At 30.3% G+C, this 17,343-nt stretch overlaps 2 protein-coding genes across 4 annotated transcripts; both read right to left on the reverse strand.

Moving 5' to 3' along the window:
* Nucleotides 1-3,496: 3,496 nt before the first annotated feature.
* LOC114177844 (mitogen-activated protein kinase 15-like) lies at nt 3,497-9,783 on the reverse strand. 2 transcript variants are annotated; one of them, XM_028063421.1, is made up of 10 exons: nt 9,031-9,783; nt 7,075-7,483; nt 6,808-6,935; nt 6,652-6,711; nt 6,110-6,259; nt 5,869-6,024; nt 5,576-5,787; nt 4,928-5,029; nt 4,634-4,794; nt 3,497-4,290 (listed from the first exon to the last, which is right to left on the reverse strand). In XM_028063421.1, exons 1-10 carry the CDS (start codon nt 9,052-9,054, stop codon nt 4,007-4,009), a joined length of 1,686 nt encoding a protein of 561 aa, XP_027919222.1. In that variant the 5' UTR covers nt 9,055-9,783; the 3' UTR covers nt 3,497-4,006. The 2 variants fall into 2 exon arrangements, with proteins under 2 accessions (XP_027919222.1, XP_027919223.1); XM_028063422.1 differs by lacking the exon at nt 9,031-9,783 and adding an exon at nt 8,189-8,991.
* Nucleotides 9,784-14,498: 4,715 nt separating this feature from the next.
* On the reverse strand, nt 14,499-15,910 carry LOC114175101 (40S ribosomal protein S15a). Of its 2 annotated transcripts, none has more exons than XM_028059861.1 (4): nt 15,795-15,910; nt 15,542-15,679; nt 15,280-15,440; nt 14,499-14,933 (listed from the first exon to the last, which is right to left on the reverse strand). In XM_028059861.1, the coding sequence occupies exons 2-4, from the start codon at nt 15,672-15,674 to the stop codon at nt 14,835-14,837; spliced, it is 393 nt and encodes a 130-aa protein (XP_027915662.1). In that variant the 5' UTR covers nt 15,675-15,679; nt 15,795-15,910; the 3' UTR covers nt 14,499-14,834. The 2 variants fall into 2 exon arrangements, with proteins under 2 accessions (XP_027915662.1, XP_027915661.1); XM_028059860.1 differs by having other exon boundaries at nt 15,542-15,683.
* Nucleotides 15,911-17,343: the final 1,433 nt, after the last annotated feature.

Genomic DNA, 17,343 nt, shown 5'->3' on the forward strand with positions numbered 1-17,343 from the left:
GTTAACGTTGCTTTCTTTACTAAATTTCCTCAAGGTTTCTTATTAGAATTTTAGAATTAGAGATTATATTTGCAAGTTATGGACACATAAAAATTTAAACTTTTATGTTAAAATAACAAGTGAGATAGATTTAGCCACTCTTTAATGAGTCTTTTGATAAAAAAATAAATAAATTATTGGATAGATACAACACTAATAAAATATAAGTTTAATTAACATCACTTTTGATCCAAATGTGTATATAGATTTTCATTCGTTTTCATATAGTATTCGACTTCTTTTTTATTTTTACTCGCTATGATTTAGACTTACACTTTCAATCCAAAATTTTTCAAGACATTAAATTTACGAGTTTTCTTTTTATGTACTATTTATATCTCAGCTGAAAATGGTTGGCATAAATTAATGAGATAATGATTTGTAGTTTGGCACATAATAATCTTATCACCAAACATTATTTGGATAAAGCATGAAAGCTTATAGACATACAGTGTGACATAGTACACATCCTCAAAATAATTGGCATTTTGACTCTTTCCATGCCAGTTTCTTCCTTAGAAGAAACCTAATCAAACATTTTGTTCATATATAGCACTGCCGAATTTCTTGTTTGTGGATTGCAAGTTACATAATCAGGTTGTGTCATCGGGGCATAAACCTTGGAGTATACGGTTCGATATAAAATAAGACAAAATTTAAAATTATCGTACCATAAATGTTTCTCTGCACCATCATTTATTGAAGCTATAGCTTAATTTCAATAAGTGTAATATAAAGATTGGTGTTAAATTGCGCAAATTATTAAAATAAATATTTAATTTTACTTAAATTAATGTAAGAAGGTGTCAATATAATACACAAGTTTTGTGAATTAGGGTGTTCATGCGTGCTACCCATTTTATGCATGGGAATATTGGCTGTGATCCTTCGAAATTCATCCCAATTAATAACAAAGAAATCAAGTTATTACAGTGGTTCACGAAGACTTCAACATTAGACCTAACTTGATTTAATATATTTATTTATATTTTGTGAAAAAATAAATTATCCACATTCGTAATATTTACTATATAATTTTTGCATAGTTAAGTTAGAAATATACAAATCTAAATCATATTCAGAAATAGATGTTGATCATACCTAATAAAATTTATAAAACCTAATCGTATTAAATTTGACAGTTGAAAAATATAAACAATAAAAAATAATGTAACTTTGTTTTGTTTTATTTTCATATAAAAGTATCTTCTTCTTTTTTATTTTTATCGATGATTGGCTTTTACTTTTGCAAATCTTAAATACTATTAGTTTTTCGTAACAAAGGATTAGTTTTCAACTGAAAACATATTATATTCCATTTACTCAAATTTGGAATAATAGTGATAATAAGTCCAATTATTTTGAAGGTCTATAAACTATTCCATGATTTACAGTTAGATCTGTAAATTATTTTTTAATTCAGTTCTTGATCTTATATTAGTTTTTAATTAGTTTCTTTCATCTAACCGTTGTTATAAAATATTAAAGAAATAAATATGTTTTTCTAGACATTGTTCAATCAAATTTGTCCTAATTTTAATGAAAATTCTCACTACTGATCAACTACATATATAGATAAACTTTATGTATATTGTCGTTTCAAATTATTGAAATAATCATACTTCACTAATCAGCTTAAAAAAAATATATTGGTAATTGCTTTTAGTCTTTAATTTTATGTTTTATTTATTTTTGCTACAGAAATTTTCTCTCTCTCTATGTACTTGTTAAAAATTTTAAAAATATATACCTTCAAAATACTTTTTTTCTCTAATCTTAATCTTAATTACAATTGTTTATTTTATTTAAATGATATATTGTATTTCAAAAATAAAAATAAAAATTTTAATAAATCAAATAGCTTAAAGAACTGGTCTCAGTTACTTTAATTTTTTTTTATTTACTTTTTAACATGAGAATGTTTGACTTTTTATTTCAAGAGTTCAAATTATTAAATCTTTAATTTAAATGATAACATAAAAAAGTTTATTTTATTTGTTTTCTTTTTCTCTTAATTAGATTCATTTAAAGAGTTTTGTTTGAAAAAAATATATCATTCTTTCTCAATTATTCAAAAATCTAATTTTATTGAGATCTTTAAGATAAATTTTTTTTTCTCATCACAACTTTTGATTATATATTTTTTTCTCTGCATGATCTTGTTCTAACAATGTACTGCATTTTAGGAGATGAAATTCTCAATTTCATTGAAGTTTTATTTTTTTATAGTTAATTAATTTTTATCGAACTTTTATCTGATATTCTAATTTAATATTTATGTAATTAGAATTTTTTTATCTTTGACATTGAAGAAAATAAAAAATATTTTTTTATATTTAACTTTTTTATAATATCTAATTTGTGTGATTTCTATTTTTATGTTTTAAAATATTAAAAGTAAATATAAGATGCGAGTAAAAAATTAAATGAAATAAAAATTTCACACTTATCGATAAAGATGAAATTAAATTTTTAATTTGGAAATAAAATAATAGATGATATATACACTGCGACAACAATGTCATGTATCTTCAAAACTTTTCATTCTCTTTTTCTTCCTCAAAAACGGTACATTTGTGGAAGAAAATCCAGTATTAGTACGTAATGTTGTGTAAGAGAATAAAAAACATACCCAGATGAAAATATTTAATTCAGCTAATTAAGTTATCGTGGCTAATTTTATGGGATAATGATTAAAATAAATAAATAAAATTTGATGTTTATTTAATAAAGACTTATATCTTTTTATTGGGTGATTCAGCATTTAAAATCTAACAATGTAATAATATTTTTAATAAAAGCTTTGAATATAGAATAAACAATTTTAAGAGATAAGACGTGATTATGACCTAATGATATTAATCTATGATCAATAATTCAAATAAATAGTAAAAAAAAAAACAGAATGTAAAGGAACCTAATAAAAGATATTAATTATTAAATATAACAATCAAATATTAAACCATTTATTAATATTTTATTAAAACATGAATGAACCTAATTATGAAAAACATGAAATAGATTTACGTTTAAACTAACATAATATTTAAATGACATAGACCTCCTTTTGCTTACCTACATTTAGTTTAAGTTAAATATCCAAATGAGGTAGGAAAAAAACTAAAAATGCACCTAATTTCATTTAAATTCCATATAATTGTTTTTTAGTTTATTTTAGTTTTACCAATAATTAGTTTTAACTTTTATAACTCTTAGATACTATTAGGTTTTTTTTTTTCTCATCAATAATTAGTTTTCAACTAAAAATAAGTTTAACAATTATTTACTTTATTCATATATTAAATAATAATATTGTACTATACTTTTTTTTCTTAAAACCAATAATTGGTTTAAAAAATGTTTAATTAATGTTTCTTATTTTATTTAAATGTATAAATTCTACAATAAAAGATTAGATGTAATAATCATCAAAAGTAATAATTTTATACATATATAATTAAATTTAAACAGTTTACGATATTTCATTCAATTAACAATTAAGGATACAAATAATTATTCAAAGTCTTCCTGATCTAGTCAGAAACTAAAAAGAGAAGGTATAGATTGGAAGAGAGCCAGCCTCAAACCTGACATGAAGAAACAGAGAAAGATGTGATTGTTTGACAATACAAATCATTTATATTCTGCAAGTGCATTGCCTCCAATTCCATGTTTTTCAGATCATTCCTTCTCTGTTGGCAACGAACTAGACAGAAAGAATTCCCCCATTTTTAACCTTCCAAACTTCAAATTGGTGAAGCAAATTGCAAGATCTAATAAAACATCAGCTGGAGACTTCTTTAGATTATAATCCCTTTAGCTCTCTCAAATTTTGATGTTGTTGATGCTATGGCCACTCTTATCTTTGTTCAATTCAGATGATTGATTGATCTGGTTGTGTGTGAACAACAAACCCTAATATGATGGCACAAAGCAATTGCAGGGCATAGATTCAACATTTCCAAAATCAATACCAATTACCACCAGGTCCCCCTTGTGCAGCAGCAACTTTGCGTGCTAGATATTGAGGCTTTGTCTGAAGTCCATTAGCACCTTCAATTCCTTCAACTGCCCTCTCAATTTTACAGTTTGGGTTTCTTCTTGGATAAGAACAGCTTTGAGCAGCATACTTGGCTGAAACAGATGGGTTTTTACCCGTCTTCCGCTGCTCAGTCTCAGTTGTCACTGCCACCCCTCTGTTGTTGTGACGCAGTACTGAACCTACAACTTTTCCTGGACGTGCAGCAACACCTGAGTCATGTGAACCAAATCAGAAAGAAGCAAGCTTGAAATACACTCATCAAAAGAATCACAAAAAATCCACAAATCTATTTCAGTAATACAAGTCCTGCTGCTTTCAGCCATTCATACATAATTCTCCATCATGTGACAGAAGCAAGAACAAGTTCACACAACCAGAAACATACTTCTTATTGGGTATGTAAAAAGCCAATGAATAAAAAGAAACAAGCCTCAACAACGAGCACACACACACACACTCTTTGAAGACAATGTCTACCATGCACATATGAGAGACCAGGAAAGAAAGAGGGAAATGAAAAAGTAAAATACATACTACAATTAGTCATCACACCTTGAATATTTTGAGGAGCTTGTAAAGGAAGCCTGGTCATTGGGATACCACCGTTCTTGTCTATGGCTGGCTTCTCAACTTCTCTGATCCTACACTTGGAGAGATCATCCGCAACCACTGCCATATTTTGCTTTTCGTTATCTGAATACAACACACATGGCCTGCATTTACAGCCTCAAATCAGCACAGTTGGCGTGCAGTTCAAGAGAAAATAAATGGGTACACTGACAAGATAAAGGAGCAATAGCAAAAGACAAAAGCCATGTTTCCAGAACCAGTTGCCTCTCAGGATACCTGGGTAATGATGCATGTTGCCTCTCAGGTGGAGTAACAGTTCCACCTTTTCCATATTGCTCCTCAAGATATGCAAATTGTTTTTTGAAATGGTCCACGGCACTATTTGAAATACGTGTTAGCATAAAAAAAATGCTGAAGTGATATACTATATAAAGTAGGATTGAAAATTTACATGACTATATGTATAAGCATGAAATTGCAGTTAATCATACATTTCAACAAATGTAAACTCCAGGTAAAGTTTTAAAATGTATTCATTAACAACATTAATATCAAAAGGAAGTGTTTATGATGATTGAGGATCTAGAGCAGAAAAACTTAAGCATATATTGGGGGGAGGAGAAAAAAGTATAATCTTTACATCAGAAGAAGTTTTATGGCTCACAAAATCAAATTCTATCTTTTGGTAAACACGGAAGTCATTAAAAGAAGGGGAAAATGCAGAACAAGTGGAGAAGAAGAAATCCTCCAAGCACCTATATATGAAATTAGTTAAAAGGTAGAACAAAAAGGCTGACCAAACGTTATTAATAGCTACATAGTACATCGCTCCATGTTGAATTAAATATCTCGTCAAGCGTACTTACTTGAGAAGAAGAGTGAGAAGTGAAATAGAAATTTCGGTGCAAGTTCGTACAATAGTACCTTGGATACATGAATCCTGTTGGCTCTTCTCCGTCTAAATGTTCTTTTAACATCTTTGGATGGTACTCCAGAATCTCTCGGTATATAAGCTCTCGCACGTCTTCCTTTGTTATCCTACGTCTCTCAAATTCAAACTCCATCTTGGTAACTGGCTGAGAACAAGGCTCTCTCTCAACTTTGGCCAGGCCTTTAAAATATGGATCTGCTAGAGCCTAATTAAATCATACACAGTATTCTGATTAAAACTAATCATGATGTGTGGAAAGTTAACAACAGACGGATGGAAATTTAACCTCTTCAGCAGTAGGTCGATCCTTAGGTTCAAATGCCAGCATTCTTTCTAAAACCCGAAGAGCAAGGGGATCTACATTGGGAAACTTTTGAGAGAAAGGCACCGGCTTTTTCTTGCGCATACTACTCAAGTATCTTCGAGCTTTCTCATTCCGTACCTGTTAATATACTGCCAAGGTTATATTAAGCAAAAAAAATAAAGGACACAAATTTGCTATAAGGATTGGCAAATGAATAACAGACCCTAGCAATGGCTTCAGGAGAGGGTGTTCCAAGAAAATCAGTCATGAGGTCCAATTGATGGACAACATTCTTCCCTGGGAAAAGAGGTTTCCCAGTTAAAAGTTCTGCGAAAATGCAGCCAATGCTCCATATGTCTATAGCTGGGGTATACTGAAAGAAAAAAAGATTGTAACAACATTAATTATCCATTGTCATTTCACAAACAATAAGACATTTTTTTTGTTTGACTAAAAAGTAAACAATACATAACCAATAATTATTTAACTGTCAAGCTAAACCTCTTCAATTGGACAATATTAGCATACAAATCAAAACTTGATGAAATAGCTCAAGTCTCAACACAGGTTCTTTTGTACATTAAGTTAACAGCAGTTTAAAAAACATAAATTTCCAAAAATTTCCTGGAATGCATATTGGCTTGAGGAAAGAGACAAAAAGGATGTGGGGGAGGAAAGCATGTTCTCAACTTTTAGATTCCAAGCAGTAATAAATGAGATAAAGAGAGCAGTGATCCAGGATAAAAAAGGTAACAGATATTGAACCTTGGAGAAAAAGGATCCACACAATTCAGGAGCCCTATACCACCGTGTAGCAACATAATCCTGTGAGGAAACAAGTGGTGAGAATAAGCAACATGTGATAACCAGAGAAGGAAAACTACGTTTAAGGTGAGTATTTCATAAGAAAAAAATTCTTACTGTCCAAAATATAGCAGTTGGTGTATCATTGAAAGCCACTCTGGCAAGACCAAAGTCACAAATCTTCAGTTTGCAGTCAGAATTTGCTAAAATATTTTTTGGCTTCAGATCTCGGTGAAAAACATTTGCTACAAACTCATTAACAAGTTTAAATCAGCCACAATGATTATGTGATTTAGCAATTAGTGTTTGTATAAAACATTAACTATGAAGAAGGTACATTAAGAAATTTAAAAATAAAAGTTAGCCAAATATAAAGATCATAACCTGTGTGTATATACTTCAAGCCTCGAAGAAGCTGATAGAGAAAAAACTGATAATGCTCTGCAGTCAAATCATCATTTGCTTTGATGACCTGATGTAAATCAGATTCCATAAGCTCAAATACAACATATATATCTTTGAATTCCCTACTAGAAGGAGGTAATAAAATATGCTTGATCTCCACAATATCAGGATGGCGTAAGAGTCTAAGAAGCTTGATCTCACGAAGAATGCGGGTGGCATCAGAAACGTGTTCAAATATGTCGTTGATTTTCTTTATTGCAACCTTCTCTCCTGTGCGTGTATCATAAGCAGAGCAAACAACACCATAGCTTCCTTTACCAATCACTTCCTCTATTCTGTATCTACTCCCTTCGCCATATTCTGTAAAGAAGTCTACATCTACAGATGACTGCATAAACACAACACATTAGACTCTGCCTGAATATACCAAGTAAAGCCAAAGTCATGATTTAAATGAGCAACAACACCCATGAAACCAGAATAAGGTTTCATATCTTATAAAAGTAGCAAGCACAGCATCTACAAATAGAAAAGAATAGAGCTAGACAAAAGCTTTTAGACAATGGATATAAATGTAGTTAATTTATACATGAGATTTAAAAAATCACCCAGAGTACATTAGACTTATTCCTTTAACAGTAAGGAAAATTCTCTTTTCTAGAGATCTTAAATATAAGAAAATGAATTTAAAGATAAAAAAAGGAAATGAAACAAATAGCATTTGTTTCATGTAGCTTTTCATGAAAGCACAATTTGAAGTACCCAGTTAAAATGTAACAAGGAAAAGGGAAACAGAATACTAAAACTAACTATAACACCGGCATACTTATTTTGGCTGTAGTAACAAGTATCTCAAATATTGCACGGGCTCAAAAGTTTAGGTAAATTTAAAAAGAACAGATTAAAATTACAAAAAAAAAAATGTTTAGAACTGTAGAATATATGCATGTCTCATTCAGATAGAATCCAAAACACTTGTATTAAAAGGGAAAATGTTTAAAATTATAAATTAAATGAGCTTAATTTATTCAAATAAATTAGACCGAAAAAGGTAAAAAAGAAGAAGAAGAGGGTAGTTAGGAATAACATATACCATTTCTAAAGAGAGAGGAGACTGAAAAATTGAGCTACTTTCAAATCTTGAAACACAAGGTCCTGGTTCAAACTTTGCCTTTGTACATCAAGAGCATATATCTAGTTTAAAATATATACACATAGATGATTGTTTGAAAATGTCCACTGAGAGCTTGTCACAGCCGGTACCAAGCCCCAGTAAACGATGAAGGTGTTAAGCCATTGATAGCCAACCCAATATTGCCCAAACTCCGAACATAAAAGGGAAGTTAAAGCAGACTAAACGATCAGTGATTTCTGGTTAATAAGCCATGTATTTGATGGAAAAAGAGAAAATGTAAGGATGTTATCCCTATCTCAAGAGTCGTACTTCATATTTGTTATATAATGGTGGATTATTCAGCATTCTGTTTCATGAAAAAGATTTCCTATGTGCTATATAAGATTTAAATTGACATGAACAGTGAACAAGTTTATAAGAGAATCCATTGCAATGGTTTGCGCTCAGTAGATAAGCTATGAACCAAAATAGCTGACAAGAAAGCTTAAAAGATGAAAAACATTTTGCAGTACATATCACGAGCCAAAATAACTGGGAACCAGACATAATGCCATATGAAAAATACAGTCAAAATAGAAACAGATGTAAAAAAGTGTATGCAGTGACAGGGACCGCGAAATACTGGAAGGTTTGAAAGAACAAAATTCAATACAAAGGGTACAGATCCTATCCAAACCATGTATAGATGCAGAAATCACAAAACATGGAAGTAATAATTCTCTTCACAAAAGTGTACCATGCTACGCTACATAAACATACATCTACTCAAGTGTGCTGCCATATTGATCAAGTAACAATACCTTTTTTCTCTGATCATGAGGCATATTGGAAACTAAGCATAAAACTCGATAATGATCGAACAACCCAACCGTAACCCAAATTCAAATCACTGAACTCCCACTTCCAGTTAATTTAGAATGGCACAAGAATCTCCGGGGATCACGAGGGATGATCAAAATGAAAAAGTCAAGTAAAAGTGCAAAATAAAAAATAAAAATAAAAAAGAGAGGATAAATTTAGAAGAAGAATAAAAAAAAATTAGAGCTCAATAATACGAAGGCAGACCCAGTAAAATTTGGTAGCTAAAATCAACCACGGTTGTAACAAAGGAACGTACTCTACACTACACAGTACTGTACAAGGGGCGGAGAACACGGAAATGGAAACAAGAGCAACATAGACAATTTGGCGGAGGTACCAAAAGTGTAGTTGTAACAGATCACGTAGGAGAACGAGCTAGTCTAATGAATTAAGCATAGAACCAGCCGAAAAAACTAATCTTGTGGCGATAATCACTAACAGGGCTAAAGGGGACGAATAAAAAGTAATAAACAGAGACTTTTGAGAATAAGATTGGTTTCTTGGTGTGGAGAAAGAGGGGAATTGAAGAAGCGAATTGCAGAGGTTAGAATGGAGAAGTTGGAGTGAGAAAAAGAAAAGGTTTTGGATCTGAAAGAGAGAAGTGGTGGATGAGTGCAATGTAGTTGATGTTGAAGAAGGGTGTGGTGGTGGGTGTGTGTATCAAGCTCGGAAACAGAAACACACATAATAAAGGGAACAAGGACCCCGAATTAATTACAGTTATTATAATTTCAACATCAATCCAATTTAAAAGGACGGGTATTAGAATCTTTTTTTTTTTTTACTTTCATAATTTCATTCAATCATTGTCATAAGAACGTATACATGGGTTCATGTCTATTTGTGTTTTTGTTTTAATGTTAGCAAATATGTATTTATATTAAAAATAAAATTTAGAGATTAAAAGAGAAATAAAAAATATTTGTATATTTAAAATTAAGTTTTAAATAGCTATATGTAAAAGGACATATTAACTCCCTCTAGAAAAGTAATAGTAAAACTATTATTTTTATTTGAATTCTGCAAGACATATACATGATTTTAAATTCAACAACAAGAATATTTAAATCTTTAAATTTGTTGAATTTTGAATTTGATCTTTTGTCTCTCCATATTGAATAAATTGTTGATTAGACATTTTTTTCACATGCTTTGATATATTAGAAACCAATTGCACTATTTATAACCCTACTCGCACATAAATTTTAAAAAAATACAGGATAATAATTAAGCAATAACGATTTAGCTTATAAACAAAATTCTAACATGAAATCAATATTTAAACAAATTCTACAACACACACCAAAACAAGAATTACAAAACAAAATTCCACCATCAATAGATAACAAGAAATACCAAAATTCAACAAATTCAACCACGAACAAATAACCTTCAACTTATAAAAAAATTATAAACAAAAAAAAAACTTAGAGAGATACCTATTGTGAAACAAATTAGCAATATTAAAATCACAAAAACAAGCATAAACTCATTAGAGTATAAACAAACCATAATCCAAACATATAGACAAGTTTAGCTAAAAAATATAGATCATCTTAGACTAAAAAGAAATACATTGATAAAAAAAAAAACATTAAAAAGAAGCCAAGTGGTTACTTATGGCAGTGACTTGTGACATGTTGATGTTAACCGTAACACAATGCATGTAATGGTGATATTAATAATAATATAAAAAGTTAAATGGTGAAAGAAAAAAAATCAAAGAAAGGAGATGAGAAATGAATGTATAAGAGAAGAGAATGCTCGAAGTGCATCACATTCTTGTTGTTTGGTTGTAGTATTTTTTGTATTAGAGGGGCTTAGATCTGTACACATAATTAGAAAGTAGTCGGAGCAGGTTCGCTTATATTGTTGAAACGAGGATGCAAATTTAATACCTTTGGTGCAATTGGCTGGTTGGAGGGAGGATTGTCGTTTGGTGAGGTATAGGTATGACTTCTTTGGAATTTCATATTTTTTTGGGTTACTTACAAGATAAGATCACGAAAAATCATTTTTCTCTAAATCTTTTTTAAATATATGGACACTAGGGTGAAGTCTGTGATGGATCCATGGTTTGATCTTTTATGATACAACTTGTTGTGAAATAACTTGTTGCTCAAACTCAACTTAAGCCAACGGTTGTTAATCGTGTGATAATATTTGTGTTGTGAATGGATATTTTTTTGTTAAGAAACTAGGCAAGAATTAGATGGTGGTGTGCCAATGAAATTTGACTTCTTGGCTGGTATGTCGTCTTTAGAGGATGTCACTCCCATTATTAATAGTTTGCAGGGCTTACAATAATTATATTCAACTCAGAGACAATTTATAATCCTTTAACATGTAAGAAAACAACTCGTTTTGTAGAGAAATTAAAAATAATTTCTAAATAGACTAATATGTTTGATGAAAGAGAAAATTCTAATACTGAAGAGAATGATAACATCTTGATTATTAGTTGCAAAAGCATTTAGAAATATCTCTTCAATAATATATGATAAACATTTTATGTATTTCTAACGAGTTATAGTCATTGAGAGATTATGGTTTTATATATATGACATTGGTCTTACACATATAAGGCATTTGACACCATTTTTACCTCCAAAATCTTAAGGCAATGTGGTTATGGACTTTTCATCTTATATAATGTTTAACTTTATATATTCTATCCAATATGAAACTTTTGACTCACATTTAGATTATTTCCAACAAACATTTATATTTTAAATAGATATTACAGCCTAATATTTAAAAAAGAAAAATCTCTTAGCACTTAGAATGACCTAATACAATTTAGAACCCACAAATATGTTTTCTCTTAAAGGAATCTTTATAGATAACAAATCCTTTAAAAAAATTAAATGAATGTGTAATATATATTTTAAAAGTTAAGAAATTCATATTATTTTTAGTATAAATGTGGTGAATTAGACGTTATTTATTTCTTTGTGTAATTTTTCTGCATGTGAATTTTATGTAAGTATTTTTAGTAGGAAGATATCTGAGGATTGAAGTTACTATTATTGAGTTACAACTTTAAATTTAATTTTTCTTCTTTTTAGTATTAGAAATTTTTTTGAGAATAACAATTTTAAAATTGGAAACGTTCATGGGTATGAATATTTATTAACCCGAAGTGATGCAATTCGATCAAATTCTGTATTTATTAGATTGGATAACGGTTTCACCATAACAATTTTCTACTTTTATAGGCATAATTTGTCTACTCCGTGAAAATGAATGTCGACGGCAATTTAAATCATATAGAAAACAATAACTTAATTTTTATTATCTTTTTCAAATATTAACTTGAAATCGTGATACCAAATAATGAGGTTGAATAGAATTTGTACAGAAACATGTAGCTCCTGGAGAAATGTGACAGTGTTAAGGTCAATAAATGTATTTTTATAGGTTGCAGAAGATGTCCTTTGGATGAGAGAGAAATACTAGACCAAAATCTACAAAATATGTATGCATATGTTTGTGTTATAGTGTTATTCCACATGATACAACACATGTTCATTTTTGTATTATAGTGAAATTTGTGAAAACACGTATGCACATTTTAAACTTAAATACAACGATGACACACAAGAAAAAAAAATAGGATCAATTATATTAAAGTTGAAAATAAAAAAAATACTAAACAAACTTGCAATACAACTTACAATGTTCACATTATGCAGCGTCCTATTGACGAAAATCCTTCCAAATCCAAAAGTTATGTTTATTTTCAGTTCCCAACTTGAGGGAGAAGATATGAAGTAGAAAAAGTTATGTTTATCTTCAGACTTGTAACCTTAATATTGTTTTCTTGTATTGATTAAAAACACAGAAGAGGCCAAATGTTCCTTTCCAGCTTATTGGATGCAGATATGAGCTGTGGGTTGAAATCCTCGGGATTTTCAAACAGACAGGCTGAGAAGTTTTCATGTGACATTTTCCAATTTTTTCATTTTAAGATAAGAAGACAGCACTTTAATATCCTTACATCTTATGCACTTGTACACAACATCACCAACATAATTTGGATTTCCACCTATCCTCCAATATTAGATCCATTCATTCCGCCCAATAATTTGATCGCAGCTACAAAGACAAAATTCAACACATCCAACTACAACATGCTACACAGTCTTATTTCACTTTGTTTCTTTTATCTCACACAGATTAACTTTTTGGTGGAATCCATAAGTTTTAACACCAGGACGGACATTGTTTAATAAAAAATAATGTTTAAATTAATTTTAAATATAATTTACATTAAAATATTTTCTAAATCTAACAATAACAAGCAAATATCGGATAAAACATTTACTAATTAGAATCTATCATCACCATAAGCTACCAATTTGGATAACAAAATTTCTAGACCTGACTTTTGTCAGATGTAGTACAATTACACTCTATATAAGCATCTATAAGTACGTGGCACCTCTTGTGCTGTGACCATAATATAATATTTTAGAATTGGCTCAACCCAAGGACAATTAGTCCAAAATGAACAAAGAAATTAGCCTAAGGTTCAAATCCAATATCTAGCACCATTACTACAAGCATTACCCTGCCAGAAAATTTCATCTTTCATACGAAAGATATTGCATAAAATTAACTTTTCTAATACCAAAAAGTAACAAAATTCGAGATATTGGGGACGCCTTTTACCTTGATCACTCGATACGTGTGAGTCAAATGGACAAGAGCGTCAGACGAGAGTTTGAGGTCATTCATTTGAGAATAAAGAATAGTTAGCGGAGAATATATAATTTTACATCGATGTCAAATTATCAATTACTTGCTAGTTCATAAAGTCATATGACTAATATTTACTTTTCAATATAGCACTATAATATATTTTTTCTCAACACCATAATATTTACTTTTCACTCCGCTTTTCTCTGTTCATTAAATTTCGGTCCCATAGACCTTCCAATTTCGCCACATAACAGAACCATCTAGACCACCACAATCGCCACAACTACTTAAAACAAGTTAAAAGTAGAACTCGATTCCTAGGAGAATTTCATCATACCACAGGCTGCCACAACATACGAAGAACTTTAAACAATCAACGAATGCAAATACGTTCAACGCAAATTAGACAATTAGTAGATTATAGTGCTACGGAAATTATGACCACAATTGTTACCAAAAGCTTTATCCAAGGACACGCCTTGATGAGGACATAACTATAACAAACATAAAAGGGACAACACTTTTCACGAACTAATAGATAGTTTACTACTGTGAATACGCCCCGCAAGGGTAAAAAAAATCGTAGTTCGAAAGCTTTTAATTAAGTGTATTCACTAGCTGGAAAGACTGAACATGGCTTGAGAAACTCATTTTAATATCAAATATAGAATCAGCATAATCTAAAAGTGGGCTTAGAACATGATTTTTTTCTACAAGCATGAATACACTAATTTCAAAATTCAATCTGTTCAACGCAATATGGAACTATAACTCATAACAGAATCTCAAACTTCGCTCGGCTTCATGTTTCTAATCAAAGGTCTCACAATTTAAAATAACTTGGCCAGTACATTTTGATATAAGAAAAATAATGATAAAGAAAGCAGAAAAGTTTCAGTTACCAACTTTGCAAACAAAATAAAGAGCATCACAAACCACCTCCTGCTATGATGATATAATAACTAGGGACTAGCATATCCTCCATTGCAACCGGTGAATCTCAAAATTGAAATCACTTCCATCCTCAATTGAAAATAACCTAGTAGAAGAAACCCAGTACCTTACCACCAACATTTTTCCTCCTGGCCTCTTCATGATCCATAATACCAGCAGACGTTGTCAATACAATATATCCAAACTGCATAATTAGTGTAAATCAAACAGTTAGGGATAAGTACAGGAGCAATCAATATTCAACACCACACAGTAACCCATCACATATAATTCAATCCTAGATATGATATTAGGGAGATAACGTCACAACCCCGCTAGAAAAAAAAAACAACCTTAGCACACAGCCTTGACTAATCTAACTCGATCCACGAAGAAAATTTTCACAACATGGAAGAAATCCAATCACGACAAGAAAATACTGAAATATGTTTTAATGCCATGGCACTATACAACCATCATGTAAGAATTCATAGAAACACACATTTGAACACAACAATAAATATATATATAAATAATTAAATTTAACAGACCTGTCTTGACGGAAGAAGCCTAGCAGTCCAAGGTTCTATATCTTTGACACCCACGTCAAAACGGGGACTAATAACCCCGCACTTGTTCAGTCTACCGTTCAACTCAACCACGATTTTACCAGCCCTATGATCATCAACGTACTCAAACTCTCCAATGTATCCTACACCACAAAGCAAAGCACCGGAATGCAACAATAATTCAACACACAAACTAATTTATTAACCAGAAAGAAAAAACAAAAAAATAATATCAGAGAGATACCGTGCTTTTGCATGACCAGAAGAAATTTGATAATGACTTTGGAGGATGGCCTAATCATGACTTGGCGCTTCCCCCTTTTCTCAGCATTGTACATGCTCTTGAGAGCATCGTTCAACACACTAACCCTCACCATAGTGCCTAACTGACACACAAATTGCAATCAGAGTCAAATAATTATCATAACGGCTAAAACCTAGATCACACACTCAGATCGAACCAGCTATTAGTAACGCGAGTATAATACTAATCTTACCAAAGAGAAGAGAAGCCTCAACCAAGCTGCGCCGGTGCTCTCCCGTTCAGGACTAAGCGACAATCACGAAAAGCAAATAAGAAGACTTGCGACTCGATATTTAGGGTTTAGGAGCTGCACAGGCTTTTATTGGGCCCTTTTGGGCCTCAGCGTATAGTTTTAAGCCCTTACCATGTACTGCTTGCTATTCGATGTTGGGCCAGATCTAGACCTTCTTAGAGGGAATTTCTTTTCCACCTCCAGACTTTTGTTCCGTGCCCCAAAAAATATTGAAATTTCCATTTTACCTTTCTGTTTAGTTTAAAGTTCTTTATGGACTAGAAATCTTATCAATGCACAATATGAACTTAGAAAAAGTATATTGGATTACACAATCTAATAGAGTAATTTCAATATCAATTAAAGTTAATATTATATTTTAGATTGCATAATATAAAAACTTTTTTATAAAAAAGAATAACATATGAATTATACAATATAAATAGACTTCATTGAAAATGACTTATAGATTATACAATTACAAAAATCATATTTCGTAAACAAAAAATAACTTTTACATTGTGAAATCACAAAATACACTATGATTATAAAGTAATTTTTTATTAAAATAACCTCTAGGCTGTGTAACCGAAAAGAAACTTTTAGCTAATTGAAAACACGTAGCTAAGATAGAATCTAAATATTTTTTAATAAATCCACAAGACATTAATGGATTTAGAATAGAGATGGCAAATAAACCCGTCTCCGTGGGTATTGTCCGAACCCGTCCCCATTTTGACGGGGAATCCCCGCATTGACTGGGTATGGGTATGGGTATGGGAAATTCCCGACTTTTTCAGTTGGGTATGGGGATGGGTATGAGGATGTACATATACCCGCCATAATACCCGTCCCCGCCATATCTCCATTCTCGTTTAAATTATTAAAATATTCACAATTAATCAAGTAACCCTTATATATATATATATATATATATATATATATATATATATATATATATATATATATATATATATATATATATATATATATTTTCTATTTTTTATTTCTTTTAATTATTTCATTTGTCATGAAACTCATTTTCATATCCAATATATTTTTTATTTTATCATAACCTTTATGTAATTATGTTAAAATGATGTATGTTAATAAAAAAAAAATTATGCCTCACATTTGAATATTTATATTATTTTTTAATATTTTTATTTATTACAAATTTTCCTTTCACATGAGAATGTTTATACTCTCAATTTAAGGTAATATAAAAAAAATTCTGTACTTATTATTATTATTATTATTATTAATTTTTGTTTAATTTGAATAACTTTTTTGTTTCATTAAAATAATTTTCGTTATTTTTCAACCATTAAGTATATATGTTGATATTTGAAAAGTTTTCTTAGTTCTCTAAGATATTTTTCGTCTTATCATACCTTAGTTATACATTTGATTTCCTTTGTGTGATTTTTTCAATAGTATCTCAAATTATTTCTAAAACACACATTTGTTAGTTTTTTAATATTTTTATTTATTGTTTTTATTTTCATCA

Source organism: Vigna unguiculata, chromosome 3 (assembly GCF_004118075.2).
Source record: "Vigna unguiculata cultivar IT97K-499-35 chromosome 3, ASM411807v1, whole genome shotgun sequence".
Lineage (NCBI taxonomy): Eukaryota > Viridiplantae > Streptophyta > Magnoliopsida > Fabales > Fabaceae > Vigna > Vigna unguiculata.

What these genes read in the sequence shown, in the direction of transcription:
- LOC114177844 (XM_028063421.1), bottom strand. Translation starts at nt 9,054, where the DNA reads ATGCCTCATGATCAGAGAAAAAAG. An exon ending in CTCATGATCAGAGAAAAAAG is followed by an intron (nt 7,484 to 9,030) that starts GTATTGTTACTT and finishes GTGTTTATGCAG; the next exon opens with TCATCTGTAGATGTAGACTT. An exon ending in ACAGGATTCATGTATCCAAG is followed by an intron (nt 5,030 to 5,575) that starts GTACTATTGTAC and finishes TATTTCAAATAG; the next exon opens with TGCCGTGGACCATTTCAAAA.
- LOC114175101 (XM_028059861.1), bottom strand. Translation starts at nt 15,674, where the DNA reads ATGGTGAGGGTTAGTGTGTTGAACGATGCTCTCAAGAGCATGTACAAT. An exon ending in TCTGGTCATGCAAAAGCACG is followed by an intron (nt 15,441 to 15,541) that starts GTATCTCTCTGA and finishes TTTGTGGTGTAG; the next exon opens with GATACATTGGAGAGTTTGAG. An exon ending in GGCTTCTTCCGTCAAGACAG is followed by an intron (nt 14,934 to 15,279) that starts GTCTGTTAAATT and finishes CTAATTATGCAG; the next exon opens with TTTGGATATATTGTATTGAC.